Source organism: Alosa pseudoharengus, unplaced genomic scaffold (genome assembly GCF_046254945.1).
Source record: "Alosa pseudoharengus isolate Yale_2024_CS ecotype anadromous, Long Island Sound unplaced genomic scaffold, YU_APseudo_1.1 YU_APseudo_1.1_scf_8, whole genome shotgun sequence".
NCBI lineage: Eukaryota > Metazoa > Chordata > Actinopteri > Clupeiformes > Clupeidae > Alosa > Alosa pseudoharengus.
In genome coordinates, this window is record NW_027468870.1 from 35,630,362 (window position 1) to 35,650,550 (window position 20,189).

A 20,189-nucleotide genomic window follows, 5' to 3' on the forward strand; every position below is an offset into this window, starting at 1 on the left:
TAACTCTCTTATTCAAAAAAGTTGTAGTACAAAAAAAAAAACACTGCAGTGCACAGTATAGACATTCCTGAGAGTGTTTAACACAATTTAAAATTCCTGTTTTCAGTTTTACAGTCCCAACCAGTGGTGTAGTCTATAGTTAGCTGTAGGCTAGTGGGTATGATCAACCCCAAATGTTTATATGTATCCTTGCCTATTTTAAGTGTGTATACTGAGATGGTGATGCTTTTTAACGTGATAGTTGAACGATGCTGGCCAGAAATTAATATAGGCGAAAGTTTCCATGTCATGTCATACCTCTCATCTCTCATCTCACCAGAAGATGCAGCAGCTGGCAGGACATCATTGCGTTAACTGAGCTGTTAGATATATAGATCATCTACTTCCGTGTAGAAGGCTACAACGTGATCTGAACGTGACTTTTATAATCGCGGGGAAACGTAATGCATTCTAAAGCTCTGCCATTGTACTGCCCTTGTACACCGAGGGAGAGGTGCGCTTTTATCCCTCGATATACTTGATAATAAACTTGTACTTGTAACGAAAGGCAATTGAAAATGTAGCGAAGTAAAGAGTAGATTACTGGCTTAAAAATGTACTTGAGTAAAAGTAGAAGTTCTATTTTGAAAAAGTAATATGGAAAGCCGTTCCACGGAAAAAAATACTTGTTTACTCATAAAGCGTTACCCCTGGGTATACTGCATAGTCCTGCGTATCACACTACACCACTGGTCCCAACATTCAGGGTGCGATTTGTAGGGGAGGATGGGGGGGATTTCCCCCCCTCTGGTCTTGATATCCTCCCCTCTTAATCATTTTCATCGCCAGAGGGGACAACATTTATCCCCCTCTGCCCCTCATATTGATTAATGCTACTTCATATAAGTAAAGCGCTGCAACGTGAGAACAGTCTAGTAGGCTAGCCTACATAATAATCTGACATCAGAGATGCACCGTCACCGTCAGCACTCACGAAAACTGATGCAACTGAGATGGAGGACAACTCCACGTAGAGTAGAACATAGGCCTATTGTCCAAAAGAACTTAGAAGCTACATTAAGTGAGGAGATATTTGCTGAATGTCACAAAAAGTGGGTATTTGTTTACCAACAAACACTGTTAGTCAATTCACTAACTCAAGACTTCAATGCCATCATATACAACGTTTTTTTACACAAGAAATACAGAAAGGATGTAAGCAGCAAAGGTAGATGAGTCATTTCAGATGGGGCAAGAACAAGGTGAATTTGCATGCTTGTCAAAATGTAGACCGAGGAGCTGATCATCATACCGAAAGAGCACTGTTTTATGGAAGCATATGTGTAGCTTTATTCAAATGAGAATGCAATCTGCAATATGCAATTCAAAAATACATTACATTATGCAATTGCCAATTCATTATGCAATTCAATATTGCAATTTGCAATAATTTCAAACAAATTGTATTTTAATCGGCAAAGTGACAATGCAATCCTAAAATCAATTTGAATAATTTTGGTTAAAAAATAGAATAAATATGGATTGAATTGCATTCCATTTTGCCATGGTACTTCAGTCTCAAAATTCAAATGACAATTCATTTTGCATTTCAATTTTCAAAATTGACAATGCCAGCCTGAAAACAATTTGGATTATTTTGGGCAAAACGTTTTGCCATCGTTTTGAGGCATTTTATGCAAATGGAAAAGAAATAGCGCCCCCCCCCCCCCCCCCCCCCGTGATTACATTGCACTTTGCCACGCTCTTTGTGTTACAAAATTCAAATGGCAATTCGATCTGTAATCTGTCAAGTCACTCGTCAAGGCGGGAACTAGGCTACGTCACTTCCGTGTTTACGTCTTATACGGCCCCCCAGATATTTTTGGTAAGATATTCACATCCAATTTTCTTCAACAATGTGTTATAAGCAATATCTTTATGATATGATAAATTAGTGCTGGGCGGTATACCGGTTCACACCGTATACCGGTGTATATTTTCGTTATGATATGAATTTTTAATATACCGCCATACCGGTGTATTTTATTACACACAGGCGCACAGGACTTTTTTCACACGCACGCATGGTGCCACTGCGAGGCATAGTGAGGGTAGCTAAACACAAAACACCTACGTTTTTCCCCTGAAGTGAAGGTTGATTTAAGGGTGTTTCAATTGTTTTTTTAGTTAAGGAAAAACGTTAAGGGTAACTGCATTGAAAGGGATTTACAGTCACGAAAATTCTATTGAGATTGTTCAACAGCTGTAACTAGCTGGCTAGTAGGTGATGTCGTTAGTTAGCAACCCACCGAACACAGTGAAGTTTAATGTTCTTATCATTCATCTCACCTTAAGAATATTCGCTGAAATTATCCAGATAGCAAGTAAAGCATGTTATAGACATGCACTGAGCAATACTAGCTGGCTAGTTAGAAATGATCCTGACTGTCATCAGTGCACCAAAACGAACTTTTTTGTTAATGTTTTGCCTAGCGAACCGAACCGAAGCTCATGGCAGGCTAACAAGACATCCACATCCACATGAAGTTAACGTTAGCCTACCACTAACGTCATGTAAACCACACAATAACATTAAGGCATGTTTCTGATAGGCCTATTTGACAGAGTAAGCATATTAGCAGAGAGGTTTTATTTTAAATTGTATAATTTTAAAAAAAGTATAATTATTGCAAGTTGCACTACTTTTTGTATTGGTTTTATACAAGATGTTTGTGAAATTTGCACAGTAAAAGTTCTGTATTTTGACTGCAATTGTCTTTGCATTCTGATTAGATTCTTCATTAGAATCATGAGTGGCTCTTTGTAAACAGCATCATTTTCTGGGGCCATGCAAAACTGCATTAGCCTACCACTAGTGTGGAGTTATTCTACATCATGACAGTAAAATAGACCATCCTTAGTTAATGTACTGCAGCAATTCCTCTCTCAACCTGTAGAAAATGCTGTGAACATCTGATTATGCATGAAAAAAAAATACCGTCATATACCGTGAAAGCGTAAGAATTTTGAAAAATACCGTGATATAAATTTTTGGTCATACCGCCCAGCACTATGATAAATTAAACCTAGCATTACAAACCATCCTCAGGAAGGAAGAAGCAGAAAAACTAACATGGAAGTAAAGTATTTCAAGAGGGAAAGAGCAGTATATGACAGTGCTAATTCGATGCATTCTAAATTAGCCTTGGGTCGTTTGCCGGTCAGCGCAAGATACAACACAGATCTTGCGTGTTTTTGACGAAAGTACTTTAGAGTAAAAAAATATCAAAAAATGACTTAAAAGTAAAAGTAATCTATAAGCATCAGGGCCGAAATTTCATTGTGGGTATTGCGCATCATTTTTTCAAGTCCCGCAACTCTAGCCATCATAATGCGAGAAATTCCCGCATACACTTTTACAGCCTGTCTGATGACGTTAATCTAATCAAGTGGCGTGAATGCGGTGCTATTGACCTGACGGATCAATTACCGAGTTGAATTGAACATAGCCTCATGCAGACACAGACACACACACACAGATAGAGAGAGAGAGAACCACTTTGCACTTACGCAAATAGGCTACGCAACCATGGCAAACTTTTACATCTGGAGAGAGCTCCTTGGTAACTATCCTGCTAGCTCAGGTCACGTCTGCCTGTAATGCTCACTAAAATCATTAGTGAACATTGCAAAACACTTGATCCCAGAAAGATTGTCTTCGACTTGTTAGTTTTTTGAACATTTATTTTATCTAATGACATAGAAAACATAATTAATTGCATCCACATATCCCTATGCACAACTTTATTCGCTAGCCTAAAACAGGCTGAAGGCGAATTACTTTCACGTATTTCTTAAAGTGACAGGCACTCAATTACACCTACACATCACCAATGTGCACTCAATTAGACCTACCGCCACATTAAAGCATGGGCAGATTATGAACTTTTGGGCCCCTGGGCCCAGATGTATTAAGGACCCCCCCACTTATTGTCGTATATGTGGGAGGGGGGGTTTGGGGGTCCTCCCACTGAAATTTTTTTATTTGTTTGATGTGATTTCCTGTATTCTGGTGCATTTTGGGGATGGCCAATACTAAATTCAATCAGATTCATAGCCTACATCCTGATTTGTTGATATTGAGGCAATGATTCCATGCAAAGGCTTGGGCTTCAGGGCCCCCTGACCCCTTGGGGGCCTGGGCCCGGTAGGCCCGTGCAGTAATCCATCCCTGCATTAAAGATATGCCTAAGTGTAATAGTTTAAAAATCAATATGAAGCATATGTTTAGCTACTAGTAATTACTAGTAAAATACTATACATTATTAACTAAATAAAACATATAAAACAAAAAAAACATACTTAAGTGCTGAAAGTAGAAGTACAAAGTACTAGTAAAAGCTTTCAAGGCCAGGTGGGGTGACAACCCCCTCCCTTCACTATGCTTTTAATGAAAAAGAAAGCAGTCAGAACTTTGGATAAGCTATTAATTTCATGCAGCACCTTAAAACTTGGTGCCCGCACTTCATACATAATCAGTCTTCGAAGCCTGAACAAAGGTTTGGCTGCCATTCATTTTTCACTGATGCTTCCTTTTATGGGCCTATAATGAAGTTTATCCACCATGTTTAGAAAGGCAGCTAAATCACAATCCATAAACACGCTTTGAAAGCCTAAACAAAAGTGCTATTAATGAAAAGCAAGCAGTTAGAATTGTAATTGAATTCAGCTCTTTACAACAGCCTACATAGGCCTTGGTGTGCTGTCTTAACTATATTTGCTAGGCCTTAACTCTGTCACTACGTCTTCATTCATTGCTGTGCCCTGTGGTGACATCATATGCACATTATTGTACTGTAATACTTTCCACTTAATACTGCTAATAAAAATGTAGTAAAGTAAAAGTAGGATAAAAAATAAAAAAGTAAGGTACAGATACTCCCCATTCAGTACTGTAATTTCTACTTAGTTACTTTATCGTGTGTGTAAGACAGTCAAACCCTATTTGACCACTATGCTAGCGGCGGTCATAATAACAACAATACAATAGTTAAATTTACCATTAAACAATTTTGTTGGTAAAGTTGGTAAGACTGCATTAAGGAGAATAGCAATAATAAACAACAATGTATTTTCAATCAATAGCCTAATGAAAATAAACAAATACTATAATATACAAACCATAATGCATAAGAAACGCTTAATAAACTAAGTGCATGTTGAACAGATATGCCTTTAGACCCATCTTGAAAGACCCAAAACTATCACTGGAACGGAGAGCACTGGGTAACTCATTTCACCAACATGGAACCACAGGAAAAGAGTCTTGAATTTGACCTAGTGTTTATGGCTGGTCGATACAACAGATGTTCATCAGAAGACCGCATTGGGCGGTTGTGGATGTACATCTTGATTAAGATAGTAGGGAGCAGAACCATGTCAGTGTCTATAGACCAAAGTGAGAGATTTAAATTTAATTTACTTTTTACTTGTATCGAACTGACAAGGTAAGTAACTGTTCACTGTTTATGTTCAATTGCCATCTCTGTAAAAGAAGTTATGAATTTTGACAAATGGGGTAAGTTGTCATCTTAACTTGTTTTAGTAGCATGATGTGTATAGTGGACTCCCTACAGCAAATAGCCACATTGTGATGGCAACTTTGTATTGCTTAGCCTCGCTCATGCTAATGCCGTGTGTAAATGGGAATAGTCGAGCCTGTCCAATCAAAAATGGCCAGGGCTGAATTTTGTGACATTGTCCTTTTTACTTTTAACATTCTAGTGATGCAAAAATATTTAAACACTTTTAATATATTTCTGTAAATCTATTTAGGATTAAAATGTTACAATTCAGATGAAAGTATGTCTTCAGTTTATAGTATAGATCTGACTACCGTATTTTCCGGACTATAAGTCGCACTTTTTTTCATAGTTTGGCTGGTCCTGTGACTCAGGTGCAACATATATTTATATATATATTTTTTTCCTCTTAATGACACATTTTTTGACTGGTGCGACTTGTACTCCGGTGCGACTTATAGTCTGGAAAATACGGTATATGGTGGTCAAGAAATTGGGGCAGCTTTTTTACAGATGTAAGTAAACATCCGAGCACAGTGGGCATCATTCAGCTTTCCATTCCATGACAGATGTGCACAGTCTTCTGGTCCCCCTAAAGCATGGTCAGTCCAGTTATCAGGCTGGTTCTCCCTCCATTGCCTACAACCAGACAGCGAAGAAGAGTCAATCATCAAAATAGTACCACATAGATAACTTTCGTACTATGAAACTATTGTAAAGCTTCCAGCAAATGCCTAGAGGTTTATTGCTGAAGTTATTTAACACACATGTTTCATTATTTAACTCACATACTTCTTGGCGACCCAGCAATAAAAGTTGTATTATTTCACATGAACTTTTCTATAAATCATCTGATTAATTAAATAAATGTTCACAGAGTTCATAAAGTCTTAAATGTCTACAGTCACGTTAGAAAGTTAGCACACCCATGCTAAAGTTGACTAAAAAGAGGAAAACATCATTTTAAAATAACAAATCATCATTAAAATAGCCCCACATCATAACATACTAAGGGTGTCACGATTTCGATTTTATTTCGAAATCGATCGAAATTACATCTCAATCTCGAACTTCGAACTTAAAAGTAGAATCGACGATGCAGCCACACCCCCAATGTCACGTCCAGCATGTATGACAAGACGCACAAACACACATGCACGTGCTGAACTGCAGCGTCAACACTCCTCTAATTTTAAGCTGCAGCCAGTTAAAATATAGGCCTACACATCAACCTACCGAAATCAAAGCCCCTCTTGCTACTTTGAAATCACCGGTGTGGAAATATTCGTTCATTCACGTCAATTAAAACTAACTTAGCCTACTCAACTTAGCAAGTGAAAAGATGGTCTAATTACAGTCCAAAGTTACTTTAAGGCTTAAAATGCACATTTATAAGTACATATTCCATGAACACTAACCTTGGGTCTCTTCGGAGTGTGCTGAAACAATGAAATTAACATTCTGGGTTGTTTCATTTTACCATGTTCACGTCTCTGTTTTAGCCTAATGTTAGTTCTGTTTACATTACAACCTCGCGGTTGGAACGGTTTCAAAGCGGTTTCAAAATAAAAGCCTCCCGAAAAAGAAAAGGCCAAAAAGAGTAAATAACATATAAGGAATGCATTAATAGTAATATTTTAAAAAGATCGAAAATCGAATCGAATCGTGACTTTAAAATCGAAAATTACATCGAATCGAGGATTTGGAGAATCGTGACACCCCTATAACATACCCTTCACCATACCTAAAGATTGCCATAGTTTTCAGTTAGCCTAATAGCTGGTTTGATTTGCATTGAAAGATTATTTTAGGGAAAGTACCACATGCCAATCTCTAGGTATGGTGAAGGGTATGTGATGATGATGTGGGGCTATTTTAATTTCAAAGGCCAAGGGAACTTTATCAGGATCCTGGATCCATGAAATAACTGGCCTTTAAAAATAAAAAATCTGCCTGCCTCTGTGGCATTGGGGTGTGTTTACTTTTGCCTCCTGTATTTTAAGGAAGAACATTTATTTATTTACGATACATGTGCACGATTTTCAAATCCATGCTTGGTGCCGCCCCTCGTGTTGGGCCATTACATTGTTCGTGGCCAGACCCATAGGGCTGTATTTTGGGTCACCAGCGCATGGCGTAAAGTTTGTTATTCACCGGCGCGAAGTTGAATTCGTTATTTTGCACCTTTATTTTTTAAGCATTGCGCCCAGGGGTGTGGCAATTAACAACCTAGGGAGGGACCTGGCGCATTGTCTAAAAATCGCTATCATACACCACCTAAACCTGGTCAGAAGTCAATGGCGAGTTGTTCATATGCTATTTTAAAAGCGCATGTCAACAGTCATATTGGCAGGTGCACGCACCATCCTTGTATCATTCATGAATGCACACCAGCGCACATCCATGCAAAGCATTACAAATTGCACGATTACAATGGTAAACATAATTAGAATAAAGATATTACGAAATACTGTACATCTCATGATGAGTAGTTATTCACCATCATTTGCAAATTGGTAATGACGGTTAAAAGTGATTAGGGGAGAGGCGAGAGACACGTATGGAGCACAGCTGAAGACGCACTGTCACGAGATATAAGCAACTCCTCTGCAGGATAAATGTTGTTTTATTCAGTCATTTGAGCAACATTAGGGTAAGTGTTGCTTTTTCCAGCCTATGTTTTCGATGGTACCCATTGTCAGTCAATAGTGAAAGTAACTGCATATAACTGTCTTGTCGTTGACTGACTCCTTGGTGAAGTTAGTTTCACTTTGCCAATGAGTTCAAATAATAGACGAGTGCAAATGCGTGAATGCTATGCTAGGCTTTAGTAAAGCATGGTTTAAGAATGACTATTCCATACGGTCTCGCAAGCAGCCTCCTTCAAATGCGCCGTTAAATGCCAAAATACCGATGCATTTATTAGACATATCGCGCGTTGCGCCGTTAAAGGGAATGACAGATGTCATTCTCATTGGTTTAAAATGATGTTACGCCCCAAACACACCCATATGACTGATTAAAAGACCTAGGAACACCTTGTTACGCCATGCGCTCCACTTTTGAGAACGAAACCCCTCCCAATGTGAACTGAACATCCTACTAAATTTGAATAGACTTTTGACGAGTGACGATGCACTTTAGAATGTCATGATAGGGCCCTTAATCTTTCTAGATTACCAGGGTCTGGATTTTCCAGGCTACAGTAGAACTTCACACAGCATGCAGGACATCATGTTTGCGCAGGAAAGAGAATGAGAATATGAGCGCAAGCACACACGTAACCAGCTAAGGATTATCTAAACACTAAGACAAGACTTAAAGGAAAATTATTTAATAATAATAAAACATCATGCTGATACCTTCTGCTTTTCCCAAATACAATGTAGCCTACAGGTGTACATTACTTTTTATCAGTACCGTTGCAATTGATGAACTGTGATGAACTGCCCTACTTGTGATTGTTTTTAGAGATTTTAAAGGTTATAACGATGCTACAGATTTTGTGGCTGGTGCTACAAATCTATTCACCTTTGCAGCGCCAGTACTATGTGCAAAAAAATTAACATATAGCCCTGGTATCACACATATCTCATGTAGGCTATTCTGTCTGATACACCATGTTGATGTTATAACCCTGAAATAACTAGCCCTTATCACCTCACACATGAAACATAAAAAGGTTAATGCAAAAAAAAGAATGAAAATGTTATGAGAAACTTTCTGATATTTGGGAAAATAATCGCTAATGGACAAATTAATCATTAGATTATTCAAAAAATTAATCGTTCGATTAGTCGACTAATCGAAAAAATAATCGTTAGATTAATTGTTTATAAATAATCGTTTGGGACACCCCTAAAAGTAACTGATCATATTTGTAAAATGTTTTGCTTGCATAAAGGGGGAGTCATTAAGCATAAACTGTTTGTTAAAAATGACTATCGGCCAATATATAGGTTATACATTTTTGAAAAACTCAAACGACGAAATCGCTATCGGCCCTCAAAATCCCCTAGGTCAGGCTCTTTAAGGAGATGGAGACAAATTGAGATACACACAAACATACACACAAACATGCACACACTAGGGGTGGGCGATATGGACAAAAAATAATATCTCGATATTTTTTGTGATTTTGACGATAACGATAATTAGTCGATATCCTTTAAAAAAATGTTTTTGTTAAAGTCTGAGTTACTTTACAGCTCATTATTTATGAATAGCATCATTACAATAATAACCAATAACCTAACCTGTGACTTTTTAACCAAATCAACCAATGCATTGTCACTCTATGACACATTTCCAATTCTCTCCCCACTTGGGTGTGTGGCAATGACATGGTCTAGCCAACTACATTAGAGAAGATGAAAAGGCCTAACAGTTTCCCAAGAGAAAGTCTGAAGCTCTGAAGTTCTTTTCAAACCTTTACATAGGATTCACTGTAAAACTAAGCAGATCAACAGAGTACATATCAGTTATTTCTTTCTATGTTTTGTTTAAGAGCACTCATGTAGGCTAGCATTCCAAGTTACAGAATATAAACTAATGCGTTAGCTTATGGCTATGAGAAATCCCATAGAGATGCTAACGGTTAGCATAATCCGTAAACGTAGAGAGCGAACTTCAGTCCATTTACAAGAGTTACTTGAGAATAGTTCTTTGTTTACAACTGACTATTAAAATACTCAAAGGCTAATGTTTTCTCTCCATATAATACCATGTAGGAAAAAACTTGACTGCCTCATCAATGCTACTTGAACAGATACTTGACAAAAGTAGCCGCAAAAAAATCCCAAGTAGGCTACTCTCGCTGCACAAAATAAACATTAGGCGTGCGTGGGACAACGTTGTGACCCACTAGTGATCACGTGACACTTGCTCTGCTGCAGCCAGCTTCTCCCACATACACCTCCAGGGAATGTATGAGTCTTCAATGGGTGATTTCGAGTGTTTTTTCCCCATAAGTAATTTAAATACTCGATAATGTGAAATTGCACATCGTTAAAACAACAATCACGATATTATCGCAGACGATATATATCGCCCACCCCTAGCACACACTCACACATGCACACGCGTGCGCACACAAACACGGGCATGCCAAACAATACACAAAAGTTTCAAGAGTGGGCGATGGAGTAGTAGGAGATGGAGAGAAATTGATGTGTCCCTTATTTTTTCTCGGAACGGATGTACAGGACTGAGTGGCGGTCATATCTTGTACCTCTAGTTTTTGGATATTTTAGGGGAAGCCGAGCTTACCTTGCAGTCTTAAAGAAATCGCCTCTGCTATCTACAAATTAGATACATGTTCATACTACGTGTTAATTTGGGAAACACAAGTAAAAATGTATGAATATTCATAGAATCATTTGTAGAGAACAGTCAAGGTTTAACCTTAAGGAGAAATTAGACCTAGGCTTTTTTACACATCCTGCGGCAGACATGCTGTTTTCAGGCCATCTGTTTGTGGTTCTCTGTTTGAGTGACTAGCACATTCTCCTGATGATTAGAGAGTACCAGCGTTTTGGTATTTGTAGTTAGAACTACTGATTATTATTCAGCAGGGGGGCTATAAACCTTTGTCGGACTTTTAGTTCTGCAAAGATTCTTTTGTACAGTATGTGTATTGGGCTGATGGCAAAGTTTGTTTCTTACCTTTTGTCCATAACATAAGGTGTTTCATCTACCCATCTCCATGTGCCTGTTATTTCATCAGTGAGGCCAATCCAGTAACTCCTAGGCATGGTATTTTTGGTCACATAGGGCTGAAAGGGAGAACCTGACTGTTACACTTTTACATTCTTCTAAAATATACATATTACAGAGTAATTGGCTGTTTGCAAAGGTCCATAGTCCAGCTCATTTAAGGTTTTGAAGAAATTACCCTTTAAAATAGTTCAGTACCAGATCCTAATAGAACTGAATCTGCTATGCATTTACACATGATTCTGAATTCTAGTCCAACAAACCCATTCGTTGCGTTTTGTCACAATAAGCAGAGAGGCTCCTTGTGATTTACAAGAATCTCTGGCATCATGCCATGACAGCATTTTCTGGGAAAACAAGTAGCAGTTGTCTAAGAAGAAATCCCAGTCCTCCGGGCATTTTGATTTAGGATCATCTGTGTGGATAGTGCAGATGGTAAGATAAAAAAGAGGAAGAGACATTATCCTCATGCAATTATAAATGAGCAATAAAAAAAACTTAATCAAAATATGTCCAAATAAATGCATATCAAATGTTTAATGTTAGACAGTGCCTTGACAGATGAATGATTGACAGCTTAAGTGAATGAATATGAAATACTTGCTGGTCTTTTGCCAAGAAGGCTATACCTCAGAGTGAGAGGGCCCTGTCTGTTATGAAGCTTAATGTGAGATTATGAAGCGTAATGTGAGATTAAAGTGCATGAAGATGTAGCTCATGTGTAGGCCTACCTTTAATCATTTGTCTGATGCTGCTCAGTATCTGAGTGGTCAAGTTGTTCAAAGCTGTTATTTTTTCCTCTAAAAAACAAACATAGCTTTTATTTTAATGTCATTTTTAGTACATTTTCATAGCACATTCATTTGTACCGTGGGTTGTGTGTTTGTTTATCTGTCTGTCTGTAAACAGGATTACGCAAAAACATAAAAATGATTTTCATGAAACTTGGTGAAGAGGTGTAGCATTCCCCAAGGAAGAACATGTTCATTTTGTGACCAGATTCGAATCACAGGCTGGATCCACAATGTTTTGTTTGATTTTCATGAACATTGCACAAGCAATTGGTCTAGAGGTTTGCGCTCTCCAAATGTCCTTCAAGTTGAACGTGATTTAAAGTGATCTGATACAATGTAAGCAGTTAGATGCAGTTAGACTACTGTAATTATTGTATCAGCCATTATTGTATTTTTTAGCGTTTGCCTCAATTACAAGGTTTGTGTCAGTATTGCATGTAACGAAACATGTTTGTAACAGTGTAGAATAGACTTGTGGAAAGTGCAGACAAACCTCCTGATGTTTCCTGAAGTTTTGAAGGGATGGAGTATAAGAAAGAGCTGATGTTGTCTGCTTTAGCCTTCAGCTCATTCAGTGTGGATTCCTGAAGCTTTACTAAAGGAAAGAGATAAGTCTGTTGACATATATTAACCTCTCAGTTCACAACAAAAGATTACAATTGGAAAGACAGTTAAATAACTGAGGGCGTCCTGACCCCATAGTTATGAAGTGTTCATGTATGAGTGTTCAAGAGTATGATGACGTAGTTAGAATAATTCATACAGAATATATATACATAATTTATTCAGATACTGTATCTGACAAATCAAAAGAAAGGAGAGATAATTCTGCCAGCTTCAGAATATAGCAATGTGATTCAGCAACCAAACCTGTTTCATGAAAATCAGTTGAGAGGGCATTTACAGAATGGGATACATCAACAATATCCAGATTCATTTGCGCTATCTTGCTGTCCTCTTTTTCTATTGAAAACAGAACGTAATACATAGATATTACATATTATACAGATAGTATTAGTATTTAAGAGAGTACTTTTTTTTGGCATTTCATTAAGGTTATTAGGGTTCATTAGAGACTAGCTCCTAAATTAGACCATGACAGGACAAACCTGTGTTGTGAACATTAGATGGCTGTGTGTTTAAAGAAGCGGCTTTGAGGGATTGACTTAGATCGGTGACGGAAAGATCCAACTCAGTCAATATTCTGTTCTGCTGGTCAGCTGAAAACAATGAGAAACATGCATGAATTTATTGGGATATTAGGAATTATTTTATATTTCACATAGCACTTTCTCAGACCATATATATATTTTTTTTTTTTTCAAGTTTACCATGAAGTTGGTATGGTTCACATACACTGTGTACATGTGTTCTTGGCTGTCAGGGCTTAGATAAATATAAAGTCTGTGAGTGAACGACTCACCTGTCTTATGTTGTTCAGATGAGAGTGAGGTTATAGAGGCTCGCAGATTAGTCAGGGAACTTTTCATCTCTGTCAACTCTTTAAGTGCAGGTTCCTGACTATGAGGAGCTGCAAAACAGTAAACACCCCAAACATGTTTTTATTTTATACTGTTGATGCTACTCTCCCCATGATGTTTCTACTTTAGATGTTTAGTGTGTTTCATTCAGCCGACACTTACAGTACAGCTTCCTAAACATGAATTAAGTCTACACTGTAAAAAAAAAAAACGTAAAAAAACGGTAAAAGGCACGGCAGCAAAAGTTGCCGCTTGGTTACCGTAAAATTATGATAAAATACCATACAAGGAATTGCCGTAAAATTATGGCTTTCCCCTGTATATATTGACTGTAATTTTACGGCGAAATTGTAGTAAAATCACAATGAAATTGTGTGATTTTTACTACAATTGGCCATAAAATTACAGTGAATATAGAGCGGAAAGCCGTAATTTTACGGTAATTCCTTGTATGATATTTTACCATAATTTTACGGTAACCAGGCGGCAACTTTTGCTGCCGTGCCTTTTACCGTTTTTTTACGTTTTTTTTTTTTTTTTTTTGCTGCTGTACATTTTAATGTTTTTTTTAAATATATTTTCTCTTATTTCAGACATTTTACATGGTCAAACCATATACCATAATAAAAAAAAACATCATAAAAATACACCATAAGTTAGTTCCAACAGTTATAAGTTTATTCTAACATCAAATGAGGCATTGCATTTCTACAGTTTCCAATTAATTTACAGTGCATTGTAAAACAAAATATTATTCCTCAAAATATTTGAGAAAAACGATGGCTTAAAACTACTTTAACCATTCTTGTTGTGACAACTTAAAACTTTGTTGTAGCTAGCTACTCAATTCATTTCAGGAAACCGATTGCCTTAAACCTTTTAATTTGGTTTTAACACACTGAACTCATATCTAAACAGTTTATTTAGCTAAGTGCCAAACACTCATAACTGAATACATTCATTCAATATAAAACTCTGTGATTTGAAGAGTTTTAGGCAATGCAAGCCAAATTATAATTATTAAGGCAATCTACAAAACCTGTTAACTTCACTCCAGATCATTTGTAGCTTGGGTTTGATGGCTTTCTCCCATCATTGATCAAAATTGAAGACGATAACCTGAATGAACTCAATGAAGCCACTTTGCTCCTCAGGGTATCTCAAAAAGGAGCGCACAAATCAGTCGCATTATTTAGACAATCAGAAACACATCCCAACCCTTACAATTGAGTGGAATAAGATGTGCTATTAAAAAAAGACAAGAGTCTAAAAATACACCAAAATTCAATATCAAACTCTAGCAAAAGCCAGCATATTGTTCAGGAGAGGGTGCTCAATAAAGTAGACAGTGGAGGCTGCTGTTAGCCCCTTTTCAACTTCTGGACCTTACTTGACAACAGGATGTTCTCATATCTTACATTCAACAGCAGTGGTGTCCTCACATATGACAGCAGTGGTAAGATGTCTGCTGGAAGCAATAAAATGCAAACACAAACTTCAGAATTAGGATTTTCCAACCACACAAATGAACGGCCTCAGACAGATTGTGTAAGGGCCTATTTAGACCGCAAGCATGGTGACTGTGTGTCAGCTGCGTTACCTGTCCGTTTTAATTTTGGCACCGATGTTAACAGGTTAGAGCGTACACTGCCTGCGTGACACACATGTCTCAGGTGTCTTGAACCATGCTGAAAACGTGTGTATGCTAGAAATAGGACTGGCGTGTATTTTTCAAGCGATAGGCAAATGTGTAGAAAGCGCTTCCATTGAAAAGAGACAGTGAAGAGATGCTATAATAGGCAGACTGCCCACAGCAGCGCTACATCTGAGACGTCTCTGGTATGAATGCACAGATAAAACACAATGCAGCAGCCATGGAACAGACACGCAATGCACATGCCACGTTGACGCTCTGAATAGGCCCTAAAAAACTTTGTGTAATACATTGATGCTCACCTGTCATAGATATTGGAAGTTCCGTGGACTGTCCAATACTTCCAAACTCCTAAAATTACACAAAATACCAATATAACAAAATAACAATAAAATAATACAAAGATAGCACCAACCAATATGAATGACATTACTCTTGGACAAAACAAACATAATAGCATTTTACACAAGTAATTTATGAATGCAATACATGTAGCTTAACATTAATAAGAAAAATACCACAAATATAATAGATAAAAAGGTGTGTTAACTTACATAACCATTAGATCCAAGGTACTTTCGTTGTTAGCACTTATTCTGCTCATATTCGGCATTGGAGGGACAGAAGAAGAAACATTAGGTTGTTGAATAAAGCTGTATTATACAAATAGATCTCTATTGACAACCTATGTTTCTCTGTATTGCATGAAGCACATTACAGTGAAATGATAAACTGGTGAACATAGACAACTAAATAATTTTCACATAAACATAATGCTTACAGGATTGTTTAATCTGCATTTACCACAAGCCAGCCTTTCTGGAAACTTTTAAATAGCACGATGCTAAAAACGCTGTGCTATGCTAGTTAGCTAAACAATAGCTAGTTGGGTTCTACAAACTTACAAGGACAAAGATAGGTAAAATACACAACAGAGTCCTCCTCCTTAATCTAAATTATGATAGTTATGCATTATTGAAGGCATGTGAACACCATTTTGAAATATTAGAATTCATGGTTAACATGGGCTAGCACTAGCTTGCTAGCAGCAGCTGTTAACATACTTTTAATGTTAGCTAATCATTTGCAGTCGACAGTTTTATTACCACCCGAATATCCTTACATTTTAACTAAACCTTACCTCTGGATAGCTGTGCCTCCTCTTTCACAAAGATTATTCCATCCTGCACATGTGTTTCTCATACTTCAAAAGCTCCTCTGTTGAAAGTTGCTGTGAGGTATGGAAGCATATGAGTAGCTTTATTCAAATGAGAATGCAATCTGCAATATGCAATTCAAAATGACATTACATTATGCAATTGACAATTCATTATGTAATTTAATATTGCAATTTGCAATAATTTCCAACAAATTGTATTTTAATTTGCAAAGTGACAATGCAATCCTAAAATCAATTTGAATAATTTTGGTTAAAAAATAGAATAAACATGGATTGAATTGCATTCCATTTTGCCATGGTACTTCAGTCTCAAAATTCAAATAGCAATTCCTTTTGCATTTCAATTTTCAATATTCAGTTTAATCATTTAACTGTCAATTAGTTTTGCAATTTAATATTTAAAGTGCAATGTAGGATTGCATTTTTAAAACATATTTGGCAAAACTGTCAATGCCAGCTTGAAAAGATTTTGGATTATTTTGGGCAAAACGTTTTGCCATCGTTTTGAGGCATTTTATTCAAATGGAAAAGAAATAGCGCCCCCCGTGATTGCATTGCACTTTGGTCACGCTCTTTGTGTTGCAAAATTCAAATGGCCATTCAATATGCCAAACGCATTGCAATCTGTCAAGTCTCTCGTCAAGGCGGGAACTAGGCTACGTCACTTCCGTGTTTACGTCTTACCCAGTTAGTGCTTGCAATGGAGAAGTTTGCAGCTGCACTAAGGTCTCTGGCTGATTATGTAGAACACCACCGTGTCAACGAGTCTGACTCAACGGACAGATTACTGAAAATGGACGACAGAGTGGGCTATCTAGCCCTACTTGTCCGATTTGATGTCAACCTGGTCCGTTCAAAGATTTCTGAGGCCTTACAGCTAATGGGCGCTAGACGGTGGGGAGACCTTCTGTGGATACCACTGGAGGGAATAGAAGGTTACCTCTCTCTCTAGGGAGATCGCGGAGCTCTTTGGAGTTCACAGGACAAGTAGGGCTAGATCGCCCACTCTGTCGTCCATTGTCGTTAGTTAGGCTAAAACTAACAGCCTTTCCTTGCCCTGCTCTCTCTCTCTCTCTATCTCTCTCTCACACACACACACACACACAACGGAGACTCCCTCCGTGGTCTGGCTAGCCTCATAAGCAAACCGGGGGGTGCGGTCGCTCCGGGCCCACGTTTGGCCAAATCTATCTCGCTGAATTGTTGTATACGATGCTTATTTGTAGGCTACTAATTGCTGGGGGGAGGGGATGCTACTAAAGATGCCGCTGGTTGGCAAAGTTATCAGCAGCAACATAAGAGCCTTAAGAACACAGCTGGGTCTCGCGGACACTAGGCCTACTCGCGGTCACGGTTAACATTATTCATCAACTGTGACATGATATGTTTGCGCCGCCAACACCCCCCCGCCCCAAAAAAAAAAAAATGTGCCCCCTTGAAAATCGCGAATGCCCCCTCTGTCACTGTACTCTACAGCCGGGTCTGTCGGCCAGAGACTGCAAACTCCTCCATTGCAAACGCTAACTGGGTAAGAACAGAGAATGTCTAATAAGACATTAGCCCGTAGACGGGCTCTGGTAAGAAGACGTTAACACGGAAGTGACGTAGCCTAGTTCCCGCCTTGACGAGTGACTTGACAGATTGCAATGCGTTTGGCAGATTGAATGGCCATTTAAATTTTGCAACACAAAGAGCGTGATCAAAGTGCAATGCAATCACGGGGGGCGCTATTTCTTTTCCATTTGAATAAAATGCCTCAAAACGATGGCAAAACGTTTTGCCCAAAATAATCCAAAATCTTTTCAAGCTGGCATTAACAGTTTTGCCAAATATGTTTTTAAAATGCAATCCTACATTGCACTTTAAATATTAAATTGCAAAACGAATTGACAGTTAAATGATTAAACTGAATATTGAAAATTGAAATGCAAAATGAATTGCCATTTGAATTTTGAGACTGAAGTACCATGGCAAAATGGAATGCAATTCAATCCATGTTTATTCTATTTTTTAACCAAAATTATTGGAATTGATTTTAGGATTTCATTGTCACTTTGCAGATTAAAATACAATTTGTTGGATATTATTGCAAATTGCAATATTAAATTGCATAATGAATTGTCAATTGCATAATGTAATGTCTTTTTGAATGGCATATTGCAGATTGCATTCTCATTTGAAAAAAGCTACTCATATGCTTCCATAGTGAGGGAGTGAAGAAAAAAGTAGGTCCTAACGGTCGTTCCGAGAGTCCGACCAAGCGAACTCCCCTCCCCCAACAACTTTTTAAACTGCTGCAGAGCGCCAGCCAATCAAATTGCAGTTATGCTAATGAGCAAAGGCTCCAAGGCAGCTCTCAAAGTAAATCAAGCCGGAGTTCATAAGATGGTCCGAGACGCCATATTTGCAGATAAAAGTAATTTGTTTTTTTATACTTGGATTTTCTGACCACTAGTGAGAAATAGATGCTGTACTTTATTTAAAAAGTTGTTATTGTAATCCCAAAACACGTCTGAAATGTTGTTTGAGCCTATAGCCTACCCTTCACCATCTAACATTAGCAAGTTAGCAGTCAGTGATGAAAACACCAAAAAAAAAAAAAATTCACAGTATTTTTACACTGATAACTACGAAATTAAAAGTCTAAACCATTTTAAAATGGTACAACTGTGTTAAAAAACGGTGGATTCTTCTCATTTAAACATTACAGACTTTGTCCGTGCTTTTACGGCAGTCTTCTTGAAAAAGCTGATTTTACTGTATTTTACAGGTATATTCTCTTATTATTAAAAATAGAGTATAAAACCGTATTTTTTTACGGTAAATGTCAGCTAAAAAACTTTTATTTTTTACAGTGTAGTCCTAGGAGAAGATCATTTCATTGATATAGATCTAGAAGGGAGTGATCCTTCAGAGATACTTGAAGTAAACTGTAAAAGCTCTCCACTATTCGTAGTGGAGAGAATCAAGAACAGGTATCTCAGACTTTGCTATAATTGTGATTCTTTGGTCATGATTTAATGTAATCGCAGTTCTCTGATTATTTGCAATTATGAGACAGACAGGTTTTAATAGCACAAGCATTTTAAAAATGCATTGTTGTTTCTATTCAATTGTGTATGCTTTGGATGGGGAAATTAAACCTTTTTGTTGTAATTTGTGTGGCAGTGAGTTCAAAGTCAAGGCCATATAGAGCTGCACAGTCCCGCCCACAGCCGATGCCGGATGTAAAAAGTCAATGCAATTTCTCCATTGACAATTGCGGTGTAAGCCATAAAAACTTAACTGCACGTGGTAGACTTAAAACCAGCTACGGTTGTACTAAGCGATTGTATATGCTCCTATAGACACCAAGAGTTCGTGGGGCACTAACCTTGTTTTGAGATAAATGCCTTTTATTCGCGATCTCTTGGATAAGTACTTCATTACCCACAATCCTGAACAATCCCACAATCCCACAGTGATGCCTCTGATTGGTGGAAAGGCCGTTATGGTCATAGCAGAGCCCGTCTACGGAGAGCCTTGCCACTCCGTATTAAGTCCCATTGTACCGAATTTTGGTTGCAGTTCCACCAGAGTTCCACTGGGGGCGATCGCCATGAGTGCAGAATGAATGGGAGTCAATGGAGCTAGACGGCTAAATTTGCCTCTTTCACCTGATTGTCGTTGACAAATCTCAGATTTGATTGTAGTTTGTATAACTTCAACATGGGTTATAGGTCAAAAGTTGAATGAACGAGTACTTATGTCCTTTTGATTTCTTACAGGTTGGGTCGTTGTTGCCCATAACACGCTAGCATTGTG

General features: G+C 37.8%; 1 protein-coding gene across 5 annotated transcripts; it reads right to left on the bottom strand.

Moving 5' to 3' along the window:
- Positions 1–3,766: 3,766 nt before the first annotated feature.
- Positions 3,767–19,920, bottom strand: LOC143112384 (asialoglycoprotein receptor 1-like). Of its 5 annotated transcripts, none has more exons than XM_076274656.1 (12): positions 16,347–16,480; positions 15,760–15,801; positions 15,508–15,556; positions 14,970–15,016; positions 13,494–13,601; positions 13,180–13,290; positions 12,941–13,033; positions 12,564–12,665; positions 12,008–12,076; positions 11,540–11,691; positions 11,226–11,335; positions 3,767–6,200 (listed from the first exon to the last, which is right to left on the bottom strand). In XM_076274656.1, exons 5-12 carry the CDS (start codon positions 13,558–13,560, stop codon positions 6,047–6,049), a joined length of 858 nt encoding a protein of 285 aa, XP_076130771.1. In that variant the 5' UTR covers positions 13,561–13,601; positions 14,970–15,016; positions 15,508–15,556; positions 15,760–15,801; positions 16,347–16,480; the 3' UTR covers positions 3,767–6,046. The 5 variants fall into 5 exon arrangements, with proteins under 5 accessions (XP_076130771.1, XP_076130770.1, XP_076130773.1 ...); XM_076274655.1 differs by having other exon boundaries at positions 14,970–15,019; XM_076274658.1 differs by lacking the exon at positions 15,760–15,801.
- Positions 19,921–20,189: the final 269 nt, after the last annotated feature.

Excerpts from the sequence above, each read along its gene's own strand:
- LOC143112384 (XM_076274654.1), bottom strand. The coding sequence starts at position 19,574 with ATGGCCTTGACTTTGAACTCACTGCCACACAAATTACAACAAAAAG. Across the intron at positions 11,692-12,007 it reads CATCAGACAAATGATTAAAG|ATGATCCTAAATCAAAATGC; the intron begins GTAGGCCTACAC and ends CTATCCACACAG. Across the intron at positions 6,201-11,225 it reads CCTTATGTTATGGACAAAAG|GCAATGGAGGGAGAACCAGC; the intron begins GTAAGAAACAAA and ends GTCTGGTTGTAG.